This window comes from Sebastes umbrosus, chromosome 14, assembly GCF_015220745.1.
Source record: "Sebastes umbrosus isolate fSebUmb1 chromosome 14, fSebUmb1.pri, whole genome shotgun sequence".
Lineage (NCBI taxonomy): Eukaryota > Metazoa > Chordata > Actinopteri > Perciformes > Sebastidae > Sebastes > Sebastes umbrosus.
In genome coordinates, this window is record NC_051282.1 from 10,894,452 (window position 1) to 10,912,106 (window position 17,655).

General features: G+C 40.9%; 1 protein-coding gene and 1 long non-coding RNA gene across 6 annotated transcripts in view; one reads left to right on the forward strand and one right to left on the reverse strand.

Moving 5' to 3' along the window:
• The window catches only part of zmp:0000000896 (caspase recruitment domain-containing protein 10), a 19,087-nt gene continuing 1,432 nt past the window's right edge, over window positions 1-17,655 (forward strand). Inside the window, exons 1-24 of the mRNA XM_037792660.1 lie at window positions 1-131; window positions 3,303-3,545; window positions 5,874-6,011; window positions 7,419-7,605; window positions 7,987-8,125; window positions 9,970-10,185; window positions 10,343-10,462; window positions 10,847-10,972; window positions 11,276-11,455; window positions 11,549-11,653; window positions 12,562-12,598; window positions 12,693-12,730; window positions 12,832-12,920; window positions 13,018-13,064; window positions 13,282-13,402; window positions 14,435-14,612; window positions 14,869-14,992; window positions 15,099-15,339; window positions 16,015-16,081; window positions 16,192-16,294; window positions 16,403-16,561; window positions 16,656-16,768; window positions 16,979-17,094; window positions 17,264-17,655. The exon at window positions 17,264-17,655 is cut by the window's right edge and continues 1,432 nt beyond it. Of these exons, the coding sequence (XP_037648588.1) occupies window positions 125-131; window positions 3,303-3,545; window positions 5,874-6,011; window positions 7,419-7,605; window positions 7,987-8,125; window positions 9,970-10,185; window positions 10,343-10,462; window positions 10,847-10,972; window positions 11,276-11,455; window positions 11,549-11,653; window positions 12,562-12,598; window positions 12,693-12,730; window positions 12,832-12,920; window positions 13,018-13,064; window positions 13,282-13,402; window positions 14,435-14,612; window positions 14,869-14,992; window positions 15,099-15,339; window positions 16,015-16,081; window positions 16,192-16,294; window positions 16,403-16,561; window positions 16,656-16,768; window positions 16,979-17,094; window positions 17,264-17,471 (3,102 nt within the window). The 5' untranslated portion in view covers window positions 1-124 and the 3' untranslated portion in view covers window positions 17,472-17,655. The remainder of the gene's footprint in view (window positions 132-3,302; window positions 3,546-5,873; window positions 6,012-7,418; window positions 7,606-7,986; window positions 8,126-9,969; window positions 10,186-10,342; window positions 10,463-10,846; window positions 10,973-11,275; window positions 11,456-11,548; window positions 11,654-12,561; window positions 12,599-12,692; window positions 12,731-12,831; window positions 12,921-13,017; window positions 13,065-13,281; window positions 13,403-14,434; window positions 14,613-14,868; window positions 14,993-15,098; window positions 15,340-16,014; window positions 16,082-16,191; window positions 16,295-16,402; window positions 16,562-16,655; window positions 16,769-16,978; window positions 17,095-17,263) is intronic.
• Window positions 16,144-17,655, reverse strand: part of LOC119501928 — a 5,775-nt gene continuing 4,263 nt past the window's right edge. The window contains exons 2-6 of one of the 5 annotated variants that reach the window (XR_005209952.1): window positions 17,191-17,462; window positions 16,905-17,066; window positions 16,618-16,745; window positions 16,385-16,531; window positions 16,144-16,321 (exon numbers count right to left, since the gene is read on the reverse strand). This is a non-coding gene — a long non-coding RNA (uncharacterized LOC119501928). The remainder of the gene's footprint in view (window positions 16,322-16,384; window positions 16,532-16,617; window positions 16,746-16,904; window positions 17,067-17,190; window positions 17,463-17,655) is intronic. The other 4 variants (XR_005209954.1, XR_005209955.1, XR_005209951.1 and 1 more) reach the window with 4 other exon arrangements.

Sequence of the window (17,655 nt, forward strand, 5' to 3'; positions counted from 1 at the left end):
AAAAGGAAGACCTCCACAGTCAGGACGTCACTGCTCGGTTTCACTCCTGACTCGTCTCTTGGTCTGAAGGTGGATGTAGAGGACTCGATCACACTGCGCTTTATCTTCAAAACACATTCAAGACATGAGTGGTAAGACAACATTTAAGAGTCCCACAGTTTTGCGCGCTGTTTGTTTCTATATGTTGGCTCTGGTTTAAAATGTTCCTGAGGGGAATGATTGACAGACGTTTGCAGCTGTCGTTATATAACTAAACAATTGCTGTTAATTTACAGCAGGATTTCATCAGTATTAACTTGTTATTGCTAAAAACAGTGCTTTACTGTTAATACAAAAGAAAACCTGTTAAATTACGCTCATAGGCCGTTTTTTAACTGAACTATAATGCATTCTTAAAAAACAGCACTTTACTGCTGATCAACTGTCTAAAGTATCATCAGTAACAGTTTCATGCAGTATTTGTTTAATTCTGGGACCTGATCTGCACATGTGAGGCTTGTACATTGTACATGATTGTAAAATCAGTGAATTATCTTTATTGTTCTTCAATCACATGTTGTTATGGTTTGCATTCTGTGCTTGTAGCCAGCTATAGACAGATATTTTTGGAAAAGTGTCAACAAGTCTATTATAGCCTTTTTCCTAACAAGTGCCTTTAATTTTATTTATAGTGACTATTCCTGTGTCTGTAACCTGCTAAGTCTATTCATCTAGGCAAAAAATTATGTTTATTAAAATGTATGTAAAAAAATACAGCCTAAATAGTGCATTAAAACAAATCAGTAAGATAATGTAAAAGAAAGGGTGAAAAATAGCTATATAATGTGTCTTTAAACAGTAAATTAACTGTAAAATACTGTGAAATTAATAAAAAACAACCAGTTCAAACTGTATTTGTCATTAACAGTACAAAGCTGTAAATTTCAGCGACAGTATAATAATGTTAATTTTACATTAACATAAAGGCAACCCTGCTGCCAGTTCTTTACTGTTATTTTACTGGGAAATTCTCAACAGTGTACGCGTTAAATGTCAGCAAGGCTGTGCTAGCCTGGTGTGTTATCAGTGATAAGGTCTCAGGTCCGGGTACCGGTTTGTGTCAACAAAATGAGGCTTTCTCTGAGCACAAATAGCATAATCTACCACATTATGCACAATCCTGTGTAGGTCTGCATATAACACGCATTCACTTGGTTGATTTCTTGATTTTTCCAGTGATAGTTTTTTTTTTGCACCAATTCTCAGTTGATTTGACACTTTTTTTTCAAAATAAAAGCTCTTTTCTCAAAACAGTTAACACAACAATCTTTTTGCTAAACTAACAGTATATTTCTCAGTCATGTCAAATACAAATTTTCATCTCATACTTATTAAAACTTTCCAAACTTTCACACATTTAAATATAAACATGGCCTTTTCTGGAGATAAAAGATCTGATAACAAAAGTCTTCTTGTTGAAATATATCTGAACAAGCGTGGCAGTTAAGCATAACAATTGTGCATTTTGCGATAAAAGAAACAAATTTGGCATATTATTGGCGTAGTATTATCACAATAAGGTGTATTGGTTGTCATTCTATCATGAAGTCAAGGGGGTGAAGTTTGACGCTGAATAGCTGCCACAGCCCCCAGTGGCTAAATTTGCAGCACCTCGATATCTATATCTTTTCATAACATATAAACCTACATCTGTGCCAAATTTGTTGCTTTTATCGCAAAATGCACATTTGTCACAAATATTTCAGTTTTGCTGCCCCACCAGAATATCTTATCAGCAGATGTGTAGTTTTGTTATTATATGCTTTTTAATTATTTCCCCAGGTCTTCATTTTGCAGTGCACATGATTATTTTGTTTTTACAGTTTTAACTGAACCTTAGTTTTAACTGGGTTGTACCCATTTCTTTTCTAAGAAGGGATTATGGTAGATACAGGATCTAATTTGAGTGTTTTCTACTACTCTGAGTGTCAGGAGGAGGAATTCAGTGGTAATCACATGAGAACAATGTCTCAGCAGACTTGTTTATGGGTAATGACCGAGATTCCAAAGCATCCAGACCTGCCTCGACCTGCCCTGTCAGCTCAGATCGCTCTGATCAGCTGCCTCACTCTCACCAGTGGTAAATAACACTGAGGGTGAATACTTGACTAATCTATAGGTTCTATCATCTATTCTATAAAGTGGGACCAATGCCCATCACAAGTTATCAGAGCCTAGAGAGTGATGTCTTTGCATGTCTTTCTCTTATCAGCAGCCAAAAACCCCCCCAAAGTATTTCAGACTGCAGTGAGATGAGAAAGAAATTGGTGACCTACGCGCCTCTGTGATTATAAACTACATTTGTTAAACCAACCGGAATGAGACATGGGGTTCTGCCTGCAGAAGCAACACAGCCTTAGGGGGCTTTGTGTTGTTATGGTGTGCCTTGTTCAGCGCTTTCTCACTGGATTTGTGAGGCTGGTGAAAGTTTTCCCTCCCTTGCATCACTAATATTGGAATCGACCATTGTATGTACAGTATGAAGCTGTTTTTTAACAAACTCCTGTAGTGGCAGAGTTATTCACTTTCTCTCATTGTCTCCTCCACAGTGTGAAGTGAATGGGACTGATGGGGCTTTTGTCTGCGGCCCCCTCGTGTGTTTTTAGGTGTACGATATGAGTCACGGCAGTATTTTCATTCCTGCGCTCTGAGACACTGACCCACAAAGTGTCCTCCCCAAGTTTATGACCCGGGTGATAGCAGACTCTTAACTGTTGCTGTTATATTAACTCACATTGTGTATGAAATATAACTTCTTGTTCATTCATCATACAAACGCTTGTTGGCTTTCAGCTAATCAAAGTGTCCTCCTTATGTGAGATTTAACACATTATCTACTCTCAAATGGCTTCAAGATAAATGTTCATCCATCAGACTTTTATTTTGTAGGGAGTAAATCCCCCTCAGCATTCCTTGGAAGACTTCCAGTAAGGAGCTCCATCTCATTCCTTCACAATGCAGCAGTTCAACCCAGTAATCCTTTATGCATCCTTAAGAATGACTTCTATTATGTAGCCATTCAGTGTTTTGTCAAAGAGGTCCATCAAACAATACATTTTGATGAAGAGGAATATAAAAGTATCTCACAAAGGTGACTCATAGGTTTGCTTCTGATGTCTTATCTTTGCGTCATAAAGCAGAGAGACTGTGATTGTTTAGTAACCATAGTAGCAACATAAAGCAATGACACACTTTGAGTGCGCAATCATTTTTTACATTACTCAAACTTCCTGAATTGCTTGTAAACGTCCGCTCTCTTGCAGGTGTCACAGTTTGGGCAGAGGAGGGGGACATAGCTCAGGAGGAGGTGCGATCTTCTCCGTCCTGGTCAGAGGAGCGGTGCGAGGAGCTCTGGGATCGCGTGGAGGGCGTGCGGCACAAGCTCACGCGCATCCTCAACCCGGCCAAACTCACCCCGTATCTGCGCCAGTGCAAGGTCATTGATGAGCAGGATGAAGACGAGGTGCTCAACTCCACACAGTACCCACTGCGCATCAGCAAGGCCGGTGAGAGGAGGAGAAACTCATTTGAAAACACTAATAAATCAACATGGCAACAGCAGCCACCCAGCTAGATTGAACACCTTAAGACCATGCACAAGGTTGTGCATATCAGCTAAAAATTCTTTTAAAGGTCATTTTTATGTAGACGAATATTAAAAAAATAAATTAAAAAAAATACATCCACAGAGCTTTTAGAAAGGTGCCAAATAAAACTATGGCTTTTCCTGAAAAAACATTATGATTATGAAAAAATCATTTTTTAAATTTTGGCGGGTCCAAAATCAATGTTTTGTTTGTCTGTGGAAGCTATCAAGAGCACCTTAAAACATAGTTTCAGATCATGAAACTGCAATATGAAAATCAACTTTAAGAGTTTTGAAACTCACATAGAAGATACTATGAGTCTTTTTGTAATGTTATAATGCACCCATGAAAGAAGAAGAAAGTGCTATGAGATATGAGGTGAAATGGACAGCTCAACAGGAAGTTGGTTATTGTAGTTTGGCCTGTTGAGTTGGTCCGCTCACCAGTGCGGTCAACAGCTGCAGCAGCTCTCTTACTACTTCTCTCAGTCATAACTCAGTCAAATCTGAATCTAACTGACATATTTTTAGTGTGACTTATACTGAGGGTTGCATTATCTCCAATTCCCAAAACGTCCATAACTCTGCTTAGAAATCATTAAAAAAAAGACGCTCCTTTTAAATTCAGAACTTGACTGAAAATTTGTAATAATCAATTGATAGCTACACTCGTGGATATGTTACAGTTAGGATCTGCTAATAGCAAATTCTGCAAATTCCTTTTAAAAGAACAGTGTGTAGCATTCAGGGGGATCTATTGGCAGAAATGGAATATAATATATAATATATAAGTATTTTTTCTTTAGTGTATAATCACCTGAAACTAAGAGTCATGTTTTCGTTGGCTTAGAATGAACCATTTATATCTACATGGAGCCGGTCCTCTTCACAGAGCCGGCCGCCAGAGGTAGAGCAGGTCGTCCAAGGTCGGCGGTTTGATCCCCGGCTCCTCTAGTCACATGTCAAAGTGTCCTTGAGCAAGATACTTAACCCCAAATTGCTCCTGAAGGCTGTGCCATCGGTGTGTGAATGAGTATTTAGATTAGATCCTGATGGGCAGGTTGGCACCTTGTATGTCAGTCTCTGCCATCAGTGTATGAATGTGTGTGTGAATGCTGACATGTAGTGTAAAGCGCTTTGAGTGGTCAGAAGACTAGAAAAGCACTGTATAAATGCAAGTCCATTTACAATGTTTCTACTGTAGCCCAGAACGGACAAACCAAATACTGGCTCTAGAGAGGGCCATTCACGTTTTCATGTTTTTGCATCGGCCACCGTAGTTCTCCTACACGCTTGGTGCACGGGATACGTTTCAGTTGGTTGCATTCTGCAACTTCACTGCTAGATGCTGCCAGATCCTACACACTGTACCTTTAATGATGCCAATTTGCTAAAATGTAAACATGGAAATACATGCTGCCTTATTAGAAAATCTAATTGAGAAGACAAACAATAAACTAACATTCAACAACATTTCATAAACTAGAATGGCACTCGGAGAGCGCAGACCTCCGCCAAGCTGCCTGAGTACGATTGCCCCCCCTCTCCGTGCAGCTTGCACCATCATCCACATGTATTTTTGTTTATGTTGAGATCAGCTGTACGTAGCGGAGCAGCATAAAACACTTCATTCAAACTGGACAGAAACAAAATAAAACTCACCCAACCTGTCGTCGTTACTCTTTCCAACAATCACCAAGTGTGCTTTGTTCGAACTCAACTGTAATTTCACTGAGTTTAATATGATTATATTTATATATATGTAACTGCAGTATGGCTGTTTTGTAAAACTCCCATAGAAGAAAGTTTATGTGTGAGTGATTGTTGTCAGAGAGGAACAGGTGGGTAAAGATAAACGTTGCAGTGAGAGAGAAACAGGCAGGATCTATGGAGAGAGTAAGATGAAAGACAAGGCTAAGTAAAGGGGAGTGTGAGGCAGACAGAACGGGGAGTGAAAGATGATAAAGATGAAGGAGAATACCTAAGCTTCCGGCTCATATCACTGCTGTTTCTTTGTCAGTGAGTTAGCTCATGCTCATTCATCATGCTCATGTTTGAAATAGCTATATAACTACGCTGTAAATAACACTCACATCAAAGAGGGAGCATTTTTGTGGTTTCAGCTTTGATAGTTTACAGGAACAAAATTCTGACACAAGCTTGAATTGGTTTATTGATATTGTGCCTGGGATAACGATGAATTTTTCAGATTTTTTTCCATCCTTTGTCCTTCCATCCTGTTGGACAGGTCGTCTGCTGGACATTCTGCGTGGTCAGGGCCAGCGAGGTCTTCAAGCCTTCATGGAATCACTGGAGTTTTACCACCCAGAGCAGTACACACAGCTGACCGGAGAACAGCCCACACAGCGATGCTCCCTCATACTGGGTAAGACGGGGATTTCTCTGCATGTCGAGGATGGCAAAGGTGTGGAGTTGAGTTTGACTTCAGACTTGAAAAGAAATCAACCAAAATACTTACATGGCATGTGAAAATGTCCTGTGAATAAGGCCTATTAAATTGTAGGCCCACTGGAAGGACAGTTTGGATGTGCTTTTGAGTAAATAACCTCAATTTTGTGTTGGAAATTCTTTAGATTTCTTGATAGAAGAAGAAAATAGAAGGAAATATCTTACTGTGGTATGAGAATTTACATTAACAAAAAGATTGCCTGCAAACACTCAGGAAATAAACACGCAAAGCATTTGATGGGTTTGAAGAATAGTATAATATATACAGAATATTCTGGAGAGAGAATGACCCCTTGGCGCTAGACTATATAAATACTATAACTGTTAGTGGTTTCATTTTTAGACACTACATTGCATTTGATCATGAGTATTTCAAGCCCTAAATGCAAAGTTAAGGACTTCAGACTTGAGCGTAGTCTTGAGACTTAATCTGACTTTCAAAAAACATGACTTAGCCCCATTTGTGTTGGCTGGCTGTAAAAAGCTTCTTTACTGGCACAGAGTAAACACACTACGAGCTGAGACATTCAGACTTTGAAAAGAGAAGCCAGAAATTCTGTGTTCAGTGTTATCTAGTTACTAGATAACACTGAACACAGAATTTCAAAGGGATCCCTTGACCTCTGACCTCAAGATATGTGAATGAAAATGGGTTCCTTGGGTACCCACGAGTCTCCCCTTTACAGACATGCCCACTTTATGATAATCACATGCAGTTTGGGGCAAGTCATAGTCAAGCCAGCACACTGACACACTGACAGCTGTTGTTGCCTGTTGGGCTGCAGTTTGCCATGTTATGCTATGAGCATATTTTCTATGCTAAATAAAGTATCTGTGAGGGTTTCTGGACAATATTTGTCATAGTTTTGTGTTATTAATTGATTTCCAATAATAAATATATACATATATTTGCATAAAGCAGCATATTTGCTCACTACAATGTTGATAAGAGTATTAAATACCTGACAAATCTCCTTTTAAGGTACATTTTAAACAGATACAAAATGTGTGATTAATTTGCGATTAATCGAAATTAACTATTTTAATCGATTGACAGCCCTATTTCAGACGTTTGGCACTGATGGTCCCTATAAGACAAAGATCAAAACATGTAGAGCCAGTATGGGAACTTGAGAGAAAATCTTATAACAAAAGTTCTCTTGGTAGATTTCGACTTCTGCAAACACATATTCATACACCCGTCCCATCTCCTCACACATTAAAACAAGCCTCTCTGGCTCTCTGCATGTGAGTTTACCCTCTCTATACATTAACCAGTAGCCCCCATGATGACCCTTGACCTCCAGCTGTCTTTATTCCCCAGATGAGGAAGGTCCGGAGGGTCTGACCCAGTTTCTGCTCCTGGAGGTGCGTAAACTAAGGGAGCAGCTTCGAAACACCCGCATGTGCGAGCGACGCCTGTCTCAGCGCTGCCGGGTAGCAGAGGAGGAGCGCAGCCGCGCCGAACGCAAAGCTCAGGAGTTACGTCAGGACAGACTGCAGCTAGAGAGGTTTGGCTCAATTTTGTAGGTAGTTTATTGCTCTATGTTTGCATCCTGCTATTATCAGGCTGTGACTTAAAAATCCCAGAGAATGATATTCACTAAATCCTTGGATGAGAGATGAGTCATGGGAGAAACTGACAGTCTAGTCAGGTCATTTCTCTTGTTGATATCGTCATAAGGGCAGTGAGAGGTAACTTTTTTTTTAAAGTTTGAACTTCAACATCCGTTATGACACTAATGTGTACCTGTGACTGTAAAACTACAATGAATCCACGATTGAGTAACTTTGATGTCACAGGAAGTACATGATTTACCTTGAGTTGCACATAAATGAATCAACAAGAGAAGGTGAGAGAATGTGCTCACCGGATGATCTGTGACATCCAGGTTGCGTCAGGACGGGGAGTCGGCCAGTCGAGAGCTGGGCAAGCTGAAGGACCGGCACCTGGAGCAGGCGGTGAAGTACTCCAGGGCCCTGGAGGAGCAAGGCAAGGCCTCCGCCAATGAGAGAGAACTACTGAGGCAGGTAGGTCGTTGGGAGCAGCGTATGTAAAAACAGAAACTGTACAGTTTCTTAATTTAGTCTTAATTTATCTCATAAAGAGAGTGTATGTTTTTTTTCACCACAGCCAGGTTTTAAAATCATATGACTCACAGATATTGTCTAACATAACAAGTCTTTCACTGAGAAACTCGGATGAGTCATCGCCGATCTCCCACCACATTCCTGAGCTGATCCTGACTCTAAAAGCAGCTGCAGAAATGGCTAATTTGCTGATAATAGTGATCTTGTCATCACAAGTCCCCGTAGTTGTTTTCCCCTGTTGCTCTAAACTTTAAGATGCTGTTTCAGGTGTTCCAGGTTGGCCTTAGGATAAGAAAAAAAACAATGTTTTGTTTGATGGCTTGATAAGGCAGCAAATAACAGCGCCCAGGGCAGCTCAAGTGAAAATGCTTAAGCTGGCACGTAGGTGCAACATAAGAGCTGAAGTGAGAAATTGAAACCAACTGTAGATGTTATCAGCCTCCACTGTGTGCTGTCACAACACGTCCACCATACCACTGAGGTATAAACCACTTTGTTTGTGAATACCTGGAAATATTTGTGGTTATTTTTTCCCCTAAATGATGGTGATGTTAATAACCAGCTACACTGTTTCCACCGTGGTCTTGTTACCTTATGTGCCAGCTAATAGGAATGCAGTAGGTATGATAAACACTTCAGTTTACCTTTTATTTACCTCCAACTCCTTGATTCCCTGGAAAGGAGATACTGTATGTGTTTGTACCACATATCTTACATAATTCAACCTTTAATTAAATCTAGAGGAATCATTGAGGGCATGCCCTCATTTTCAATGATGTCGAGAGTAAAATAAAACAAAATAAATACACACAGAACATAATTAACAAATTACAAGAAGCAATCAGCCAGACAAAAATATAACAATGTTAAAAACAGTTACATTCAAGAGCGGAGTAGTTTGTAATCATGGATTTAATCGCCTATAAGTACAAATGTGTTTAATTGTAATGTGTTTTGTTTTGTTTTCAAAATCAGTTTCCCCAAATTTAGCGTTTGCATGCAGGACTTCAAGCTTTAGCCAATCACTTGAATGAGTCAAATAATGACTATAGGACCAATTTAATAAGGACATGATGTATGATGGCAAGTTACCATTAAGGGCTTTATAAATAAATAAAAAACAGTGCCTATCATGTCTTACTGTTCGAGATGCCCACCCAAAATGCAATATATATGTATATACTGTATATGCAATAATAGTCCTGCACTGATTGTTCTTATTGTTTGTAGTATAAAAAGCATATATGTCATTTATGTTACTAAATCAAATGTTTATCATTAATGTAGATAAACAGCCCATTAGCCATTTTTTTTAATTTTATTTTCCTTTTTCATCAACAACATAACTTTGCAATCCATTCAGTGTGAAATACCAAATACAGAAGTGTGCATGTCGTCCATTTTTATACCACCCAAAAAAAACAAAGTCATTTTTTCTAAACAAATGAAGAATAAAATTAAAACATAAATAAATAAAAATGATAAATAAAAAGTGAAACGAAGAGCAGAATTATCACATAAACCACAGTATAGGCAAAATAACAATAATAATCATACATATATATATTTTAAAACATACACATAAATACATATAGTCACACACAGTTGTCTATAGCCAATCTATACTGTATTTGGGTTTGAATGAGAATCAGTTATGGAAGAGTGTTATGGTTTTCATATATGTCCATTAGACATATTGAAATCATGTTTTACAACAGCATTACTGGACATTTCAGAATGTGAGGGTTTTTTCTTTAAGGCTGTTTTGCTTGTCCTCCATACAGGTGGAGGAGCTGAAGTCCAGGTTGACAGAGGCAGACAAACAAACCATGGATACTCTAGGGAATACCACACCAGCAAAAAGAAACAATCTGCTCTCAATTGGAGTAAATGGTTCTCCGCCTGCTTTGACTGAAAAACCACTGCACCGTACTGAAGTTCAGAGAACTGAGAACACAGGAACTCAGATGAGGGACACGGTTCCTGCTACTGGAGCCATAGTATGTTTTTAAATCTACAAATCTTAAATCTACTTTTCATGTCAGAATCAACCACAGTGCTTTTTCCTCATAGTCTGTCCCTCAAAACAAAGGTTAAGTGTGCTTTTTTTTCTAGTGATGTCTCTAAAGACTCAGTACTTTCTGTTGTTTACCTCAGGCTCTGATGGACATCCTGCAGCAGGACCGCAGAGAGGCTGCAGAGCAGAGGCAGGAGCACTGTGATATCATCAGCAGACTACAGGGGGAGCTACAGAGCACTGAGGAGCACAGGGACAAGGTTGTCACAAATGATCTTTAAAGGAACAGTGTGTAACCGTTTATATCTACATAGGGAGCGGGTCCTCTTCATGGAGCTGCCCGCCATGTTTATACAGTAGCCTAGAATGGACAAATCAAACACTGGCTCTAGATGGGGCTATTCGCGTTTTTCACATTTTCGCGTCAGCCACCGTAGTACTCCTACACACATCATAGGAGAAGCTTCACTTGGTTGCCATCTGCAACCTCACCACTAGATGCCGCCAGATCCTACACACTGCACCTTTAAGATTATATTTTTTACTTTAATCAGTTGTTAAAAAGTTTGATTTACTGCCAAAGTCAGTGTTTGATTTCTTTTCTGCCTTTGAATGGAGGTTGTAATGGTAAACTGTGTTTGTAGCTGGAGTCGCAGTGCGAGCAGCTGCAGCTGAAGGTGAGGACTCTCCAGCTGGACTGGGAGACTGAACAGAAGAGGAGCGTGTCTTATTTCAACCAGAACATGGAGCTGGAAAAGGAGAGAGACCAGGTCAGTGTGTACGGAGGCTCAACACTGTCTCCAACCAACTTATATCAAGGTATATTTGTAGTTAGTTGTGTTGCTGTTTAATTTCCCCCATAATAGCACCCCTGACTAGTCCTAAAGCTGCAGTCGGTCACTTTAAGGACACAGAGGCACATGCTTTTTTCAAATTATCTGTCTCATGAACTACTGTCAGGATATAGTGACCGTTTTATAAAATTGACTTTTCATCAAGTGACCGACTACAGCTTTAACAATTTTTACACCATGCAAACTTCTTTTGTCTTTCTTTTTCCGTCTTTTCACCAGGCTCTGCGCAGTCGAGACAGCCTGCAGTTGGAGTACACCGACTGCCTGCTGGATAAGAACCGTCTGCGTAAACGCATTGCGGAGCTGCAGGCCAACCTGGAGCAGCAGCAGAGGGAGCTGGAGAGAGAGAGGGAGAGGGACCGGGAGGAGATGGAGCAGAGCAGCCCCTGTCTGCACTGTGTGAGTTAACGCAGGAGGAGTACAGCACTGTCTTCACACTGCAACTACAGAACATTCTATACCTATTATATATTGTTCCCTGTGTTTCCCCAGTCCCACCTGTCCCTGTGCAGTGAGGACCAGTGCTACGGACCCTGCTGTTCCCTCGGTCTGGACCTGAGACCGTGGGATAATAGCTCCCGCCCGCTGCTACGAAAGGTCAGGGCTGGCTACCATAAGTATTATTTTACTCACATTCACAGTAACAGTACCATCACCCTAGTCATGATTTAAAGGAACAGTGTCTATTAACAGAAATGGAATATAATATTCATAACTATGTTTTCTTTTGTGTATAATCACCTGAAACTAAGAATCGTTGTGTTTTCATTAGCTTACAATGAGCCCTTCATATCTACATAGGGAGCAGGTCCTCTTCATGGCGCCGCCATGTTGCTCCCCCATGTTTCAACAGTAGCCCAGAACGGACTAACCAAACACTGGCCCTAGAGAGACTTTCACAGTTTTATGTTACCTGGAGGCCACCGTAGTTCTCTGACGCGCTTGTGAAACTGCAGTAACGTGAGCCGCAGAGTGCAAAACCGTGGTGCCGCCAGCCGCTGTCTGACTTCCGTTGCTCCTAAAGTAGTGTTATTATGGTAAGGATGGCCTCTGAGCGAATGGCGTTACCACGGTTTCGCACTCAGCGGCTCACTTTACCGCAGTCTTGGAAAGGGAGGAGTGAGAGGAGGGGTACTCCGTTGGTTGCAATCTGCAACCACACTGTTAGATGCCGCCAAATCCTACACACTGTCCCTTTAAATCAGAATTAGTAAGAATGTGGTGCTGTTAATGTAGTTTAACTACTTCTTTGTGTACTGTTTCCATGGGACACAGCTGTTTTGGAGACTGCAACATGTTTTCTCACGTTGTAATTAGGGTATGCGAGGAATGTAGCTTTTGGACTCCAAAGTAAATTTCAGCTCAGCTAGACTAGGATCTGATTATTGTCTGGAGTTTGAGACATTTTAGTAGGTTCTTACGCAACTCTTAGCGTGTTAGTACCTGCACAATACCTCTATAGCTGTGAGGTGATACTATATTTACTCATCTTCTCTGTTACACAGACGCCCTCGAGTGGCCAAGCCAATGAAAACTCGGAGGGTAAGTTGTGTGCACACACACCTGGAAGATGATTCTCAAGTTTACAATGTAGATATACTCTATTCATTCAATTATTCTTTCTGCTCCTTCACAGATTCTCGCTCCAACTCAGAGGAGAATCTCCTCTCGCCAGTGAGTACCACCGCTCTGCTCATTAACAAACGCAGGAACCAAATAGATGAAGAATGAAAGAGTCAGAATCAGTGTGTTGTTATTTACCTCTCTGTCCTCAGACAGAAGAAAACGAAAAAGAGATAAATCGGCTCTCCACGTTCCCCTTTCCTCCATGTATGAACTCCATCAACAGAAGATTCAACACAGAGTGAGTTCATCAGCCCCACATAACGATATACGTTTACAGCCTGTTCTAACTAGTTATTTCATTTTCATAAACACCCCTGTCCTTCTGCTCTCAAAAGGTTTGACTTGGAGTCGTGGGGCAGTGATGAGAATGACAACATTACAGGTATAACTGATTTTGTCACGTTTTGCATCAACAACTGTCACCAGCCCAAGTGATGATAATTAACTTCTGTTAGTTATCAGTCATGTAGAAGAAACAAATAAATTAACTTTTAAATGATTGTCTATGATTTTCAGTCATTTGGCATCAAAGAACAATAATAAAACACACCAGTTGGTATGTGAGTGTAAGTTATTATGAGGCTCTCTGGTGTTTTCAGGTGAGCACAGTGAACCTTCATTGTGTGATTCCTGGAACTCCCTTCACTCTTACCTTTTCCCCCCTGACCTGGTCAACCTGCCTGCAGTCTCTTCCCACCAGCCCAGTCCCAGTGTTCCCAGGTACAACATCACAGTTTTGACGCCTGTCAATGAAAGCTACCTTAAGATATTGTTAAAGCACTGATATATGTGATGGCTTTTTGCTTAATAAGCAATGACACTTATGTATGGAGGACGGAACCTGTCAAAATAAAAAAATAAATGAATAAATAAATGACTTGATAAATTAAAAAAAAGTGTCATTAAATGTAGCAAAAATAATATTAAAAATAAATGTAGCCCTTAATTAAGACAAAAGACATAAATTGGTATTTCTGTTTTAATTTGTTTCTTTATTGTTTCTTCTCTATTTATTTATCTTTGTATTAATTCCCTTATTTATTTACTCTTCTGTTTATTTTCCCTTTTATTTATTGATGTAATTATTTTTTAGAAATGTTTGCATTTATTTATTTTTACATTTATTTTTTATTTATTTTTACAGTGATTTTTTATTTAATTTATATTTATTTTTAAATTTATGTATTTTTTTTTATGTATTTATGCATTCATTTATTTATTTATTTCTGCACGATTTTCCCATTGCACTGTATTCTTTTCTTTATACATTTCTTTATGCATTTCTGCCTCACTGCTCGCAGCAACATTTAACACCTTCATAGATAAGACTAGCTAAAGGTCTTAACATTTTAGGGGATTTATTTTACAAGGGTATGGAGTGAGTATTGGCCCATGGACGTTTTACGACTGTTACACAACTGCACCATCTTAATCTTGTTTGTGGAAGCCTCCAAACAATCAGTTCTAGCAGATACAGTTTAACAGAACAAAGTGGTTAACATCTCATTAAACATTGATAATTGGGTGCAATGGTTTGAAAGGGGTTAATACTGTTAGTGCAAATATTCATACTGTATACAACATGTGAATATATAATGAAAGAAATTCTTAGAGCACAGAACAAGCATGAAAGTTAACCTTTTGATTATATAAAGTGAATACACTCCTGGAGTTGTGCTGCTCTTTGCCAAATCTTTGCCTAACATGTCACACCATCCTTATCTATTGCTGCCCATCCTTGCCATCTCTCAGGATACCCTCCCGCTCCCCGTCCTCAAGCCCCCCCGTCTCACCAAAGCGCGGCAGAGCCAGTCTAGCCGACGATCTCACGATAGTCGGTGGAAACCAAACAGGGATCTTCGTCAGCCATGTGATGGCCGGTTCCCCGGCTGAACTATGTGGACTGAAGGAGGGCAGTGAGCTGCTGGAGGTGTGTGTGTGTCTGTATAGTGGAAAATCATGTGTGAGCATCATGTGTATGTACATGCTTCAGCTAATGCTATTATACATATTTTTTGGACAAGTGCACATTACCGTTCTGCCTGCAGTTGTGTGAAATATGCAAGCTCCTTGATTGCAAATTCATTTACAATGCAGATTTTAAATGAAATGAAACATAAGAAAGAGATGAAAAGATGAACATAAGGCTGGAACATAACATGCAGTTTTCTCTTCCTGGTGTCCAGCTGGAGCGGGTTCTGTTTGGTGGGGGCAGTGTGCTGTTGGGCCAGTGCACTGCTGAGGTAGCCCACTTTTCTCTGCAGTGGTGGGCCGAGCCTTCAACACTCAAACACCAGAGCAACCCAGAGGGTGAGTCCCTTTATGTCAGAGATTTGAAGAATGTATATAAATCAATGAACAGTTATGTTCCCTTGTGAGACTATAAGCTGTCCCCTCTTCTGTTCCTCATCCTCAGCGTACTCCAAGCTGTGCTCCCAGCTCTCGTTGCCCACTTTTACGGGTGCTGACTCCTTCTATGTGCGTGTCAATCTCAACATGGAGCCTCGTGGTGACCCGCCGTCTCTGGGTGTGTCCTGTGATGACATTATACATGTCACAGACACAAGATACAATGGAAAATACCATTGGCACTGTTCCCTGGTGGACCCACACACAGCCAAGTCCCTGCAGGCAGGAACCATGCCCAACTACAACAGGTACGACAGTTAGTCTGCTAGTATTATTTTAGACCATTTTCTAATTCTGGCCATCGAGGATTTTTTTTTACAGTGGCTCTGAAAGGCAAATATTATAGTATATAGTATGGTAAAGAGGACCTTTTATGCTTTTGTGCTTTTTCCCTTTCCTTTAGTGTGTTATATAGTTGTTTGTGCATGTAAAAGGTCTGCAAAGTTACAAAGCCCAAAGTACACAGAAACTCTGCTCCTGAACTGCCAGAAACGCCTTGCTTGAAGTCCCGCCTTTTCTTCCCTAACATGGTGATGTCACCAAGTAACACATTTGCATGATACCTGCCTAGCGCCTAGTTTGGCTAGTTAGAGCGGGGCTTGAGCGGAGTCCAAAGAGTTCGGTTCGGTTGACCGATCACAACAGAGTGGGCCAGCTGACCAATCAGAGCAGACTGGGCTTTTTGGGAGTAGGGGGGATCGCAGGAGCTCAAACAGAGCATTTCAAACAGAGGGTGAAAAGAGGTGCTGCAGCAAAGCTGGTATGAGAAAAATAAAGTAAACATGTTCTAGTAGTAGAAACCCAAAATACAAGTAGGCACCTGAAAACAAGCATAATAGCTCCTCTTTAAAGTAAACCTTAAGTACCACATTTTAATTATGCAGAATTAGGAGTATAAATAACAAATATGTTTTCCATCTCAGGGCACAACAGTTGTTACTTGTAAGGCTACGAAAAATGGCCCTGGAGCAAAAGGACTTCAAGAGGAAGGTAAGTCTGTTCATATTGAAATGACATGAAGAGTGGGTTACAGCACTGGTAACACACAACGATTAGAGTAGTTTAGTCTAGTTTATTTTTCTCCATTTTCCCGAATGTAGTTCTTGAAGAAAGCATCTGGACGTGTACGATTGGTCAAGGCGGTGGACCCCAGTTGCCGTGGGACTGGCTCCATCCAGCCGGTCCTTTACACACTCAGCAAACGTAAGATCCCGGAATACAATACCAAATCTGTGTGATACATCATATATGTTTTCAGTATAATTTTTCTTTGACACTTTGCATTCATGTTACCTTCATGTGTCCTCTCAGGTCACGAGGAGCATTTGATCCCGTACAGTTTAGTGCAGCCGGTGCAGGTTCAGACTAAGCGGCCGGTCATCTTCTCTCCCTCTCTCCTCTCCCGTCGTCTCATAGAGAGGCTGCTGCAACCAGCGGAGTCTGGTTTGAAGTTCAACACCTGCCCACCAGGTATGCACACGCACACTTATTCACATATACGATGCCCCAAACATTGATAAACTCACCACAGTCTCCTCTTTCCTCTGCTTCCTGCGGTTTGCAGAGCCTATTCAGGCTTCAGAGAGACGAGACAAAAGGGTGTTCCTGTTGGATTCCTGCAGTCCGGAGCAGGTTCTGGGAATACGGCTGCAGTCTATACAGGATGTCATCAGCCAGGTAATGAAAAAAAAAAAATACACACACACACATCATCGTTGAAATCATCTTTAGGCACAACAGTCTCTCTCAAGGAAAAGTAGGAAGGGTGTATGTGGGTGAAATCAATAACCAATCATAGCTATTATCTGTGCACCTGTTCATTTTATAGAGAGAGAAGATGTTCATGGTAATAATAACGCATGATCCAAATCTCCCTCCTTGTCTCAGGATAAGCACTGTCTGCTGGAGCTGGGGCTGCCCAGTGTTGAGGGCTTACTGAGACAGGGGATTTACCCCATCGTCATCCATATCCGCCCTAAGAGCAAAAAGCACAAGAAGCTAAGGTAAGTGCGCATTCATTTGCTTTGCAAGTACAGTTAAAGGTCCAGTGCGTAGGATCTGGCGGTATCTAGCAGTGAGGTGAGGAGATTGCAACCAACTGAAGGCTCTCCCGTGTAAACCAAAGTTGTTTCCTCTAACTTGCTGCATATGTCGCTCCAACACTTGAAATAGGAAGTTCTTTCCACGGTGCGGAGAGGACAGCGTCATGGAGGAGGTGTGCCAGGCCGAGGAGCTGCAGCTGGAGACGCTGCCCTTGCTCTACTACACCCTGGAGCCCAGCACCTGGAGCTGCACCGATGAGCTGCTGGCAGCCATACGCAACACCATCCACAGCCAGCAGAGGGCGGTAGCATGGATCGAACTGGACAGGCTGCAGTAGAAGAGCGATATTCACAATGCAAACTACTTACTAGATTCTCTTGTGTTTGAATAAAGAATCTGGCAGCTGCCAGCAGGAACCAAACCACAACCAGGTTTCCATAGAGGATTAAAAAATAGTGTTAGATCATCGTACTATTCTAAGTGAATGGGCCAAGATCAATTTTGGATTTATTTGTAATCTA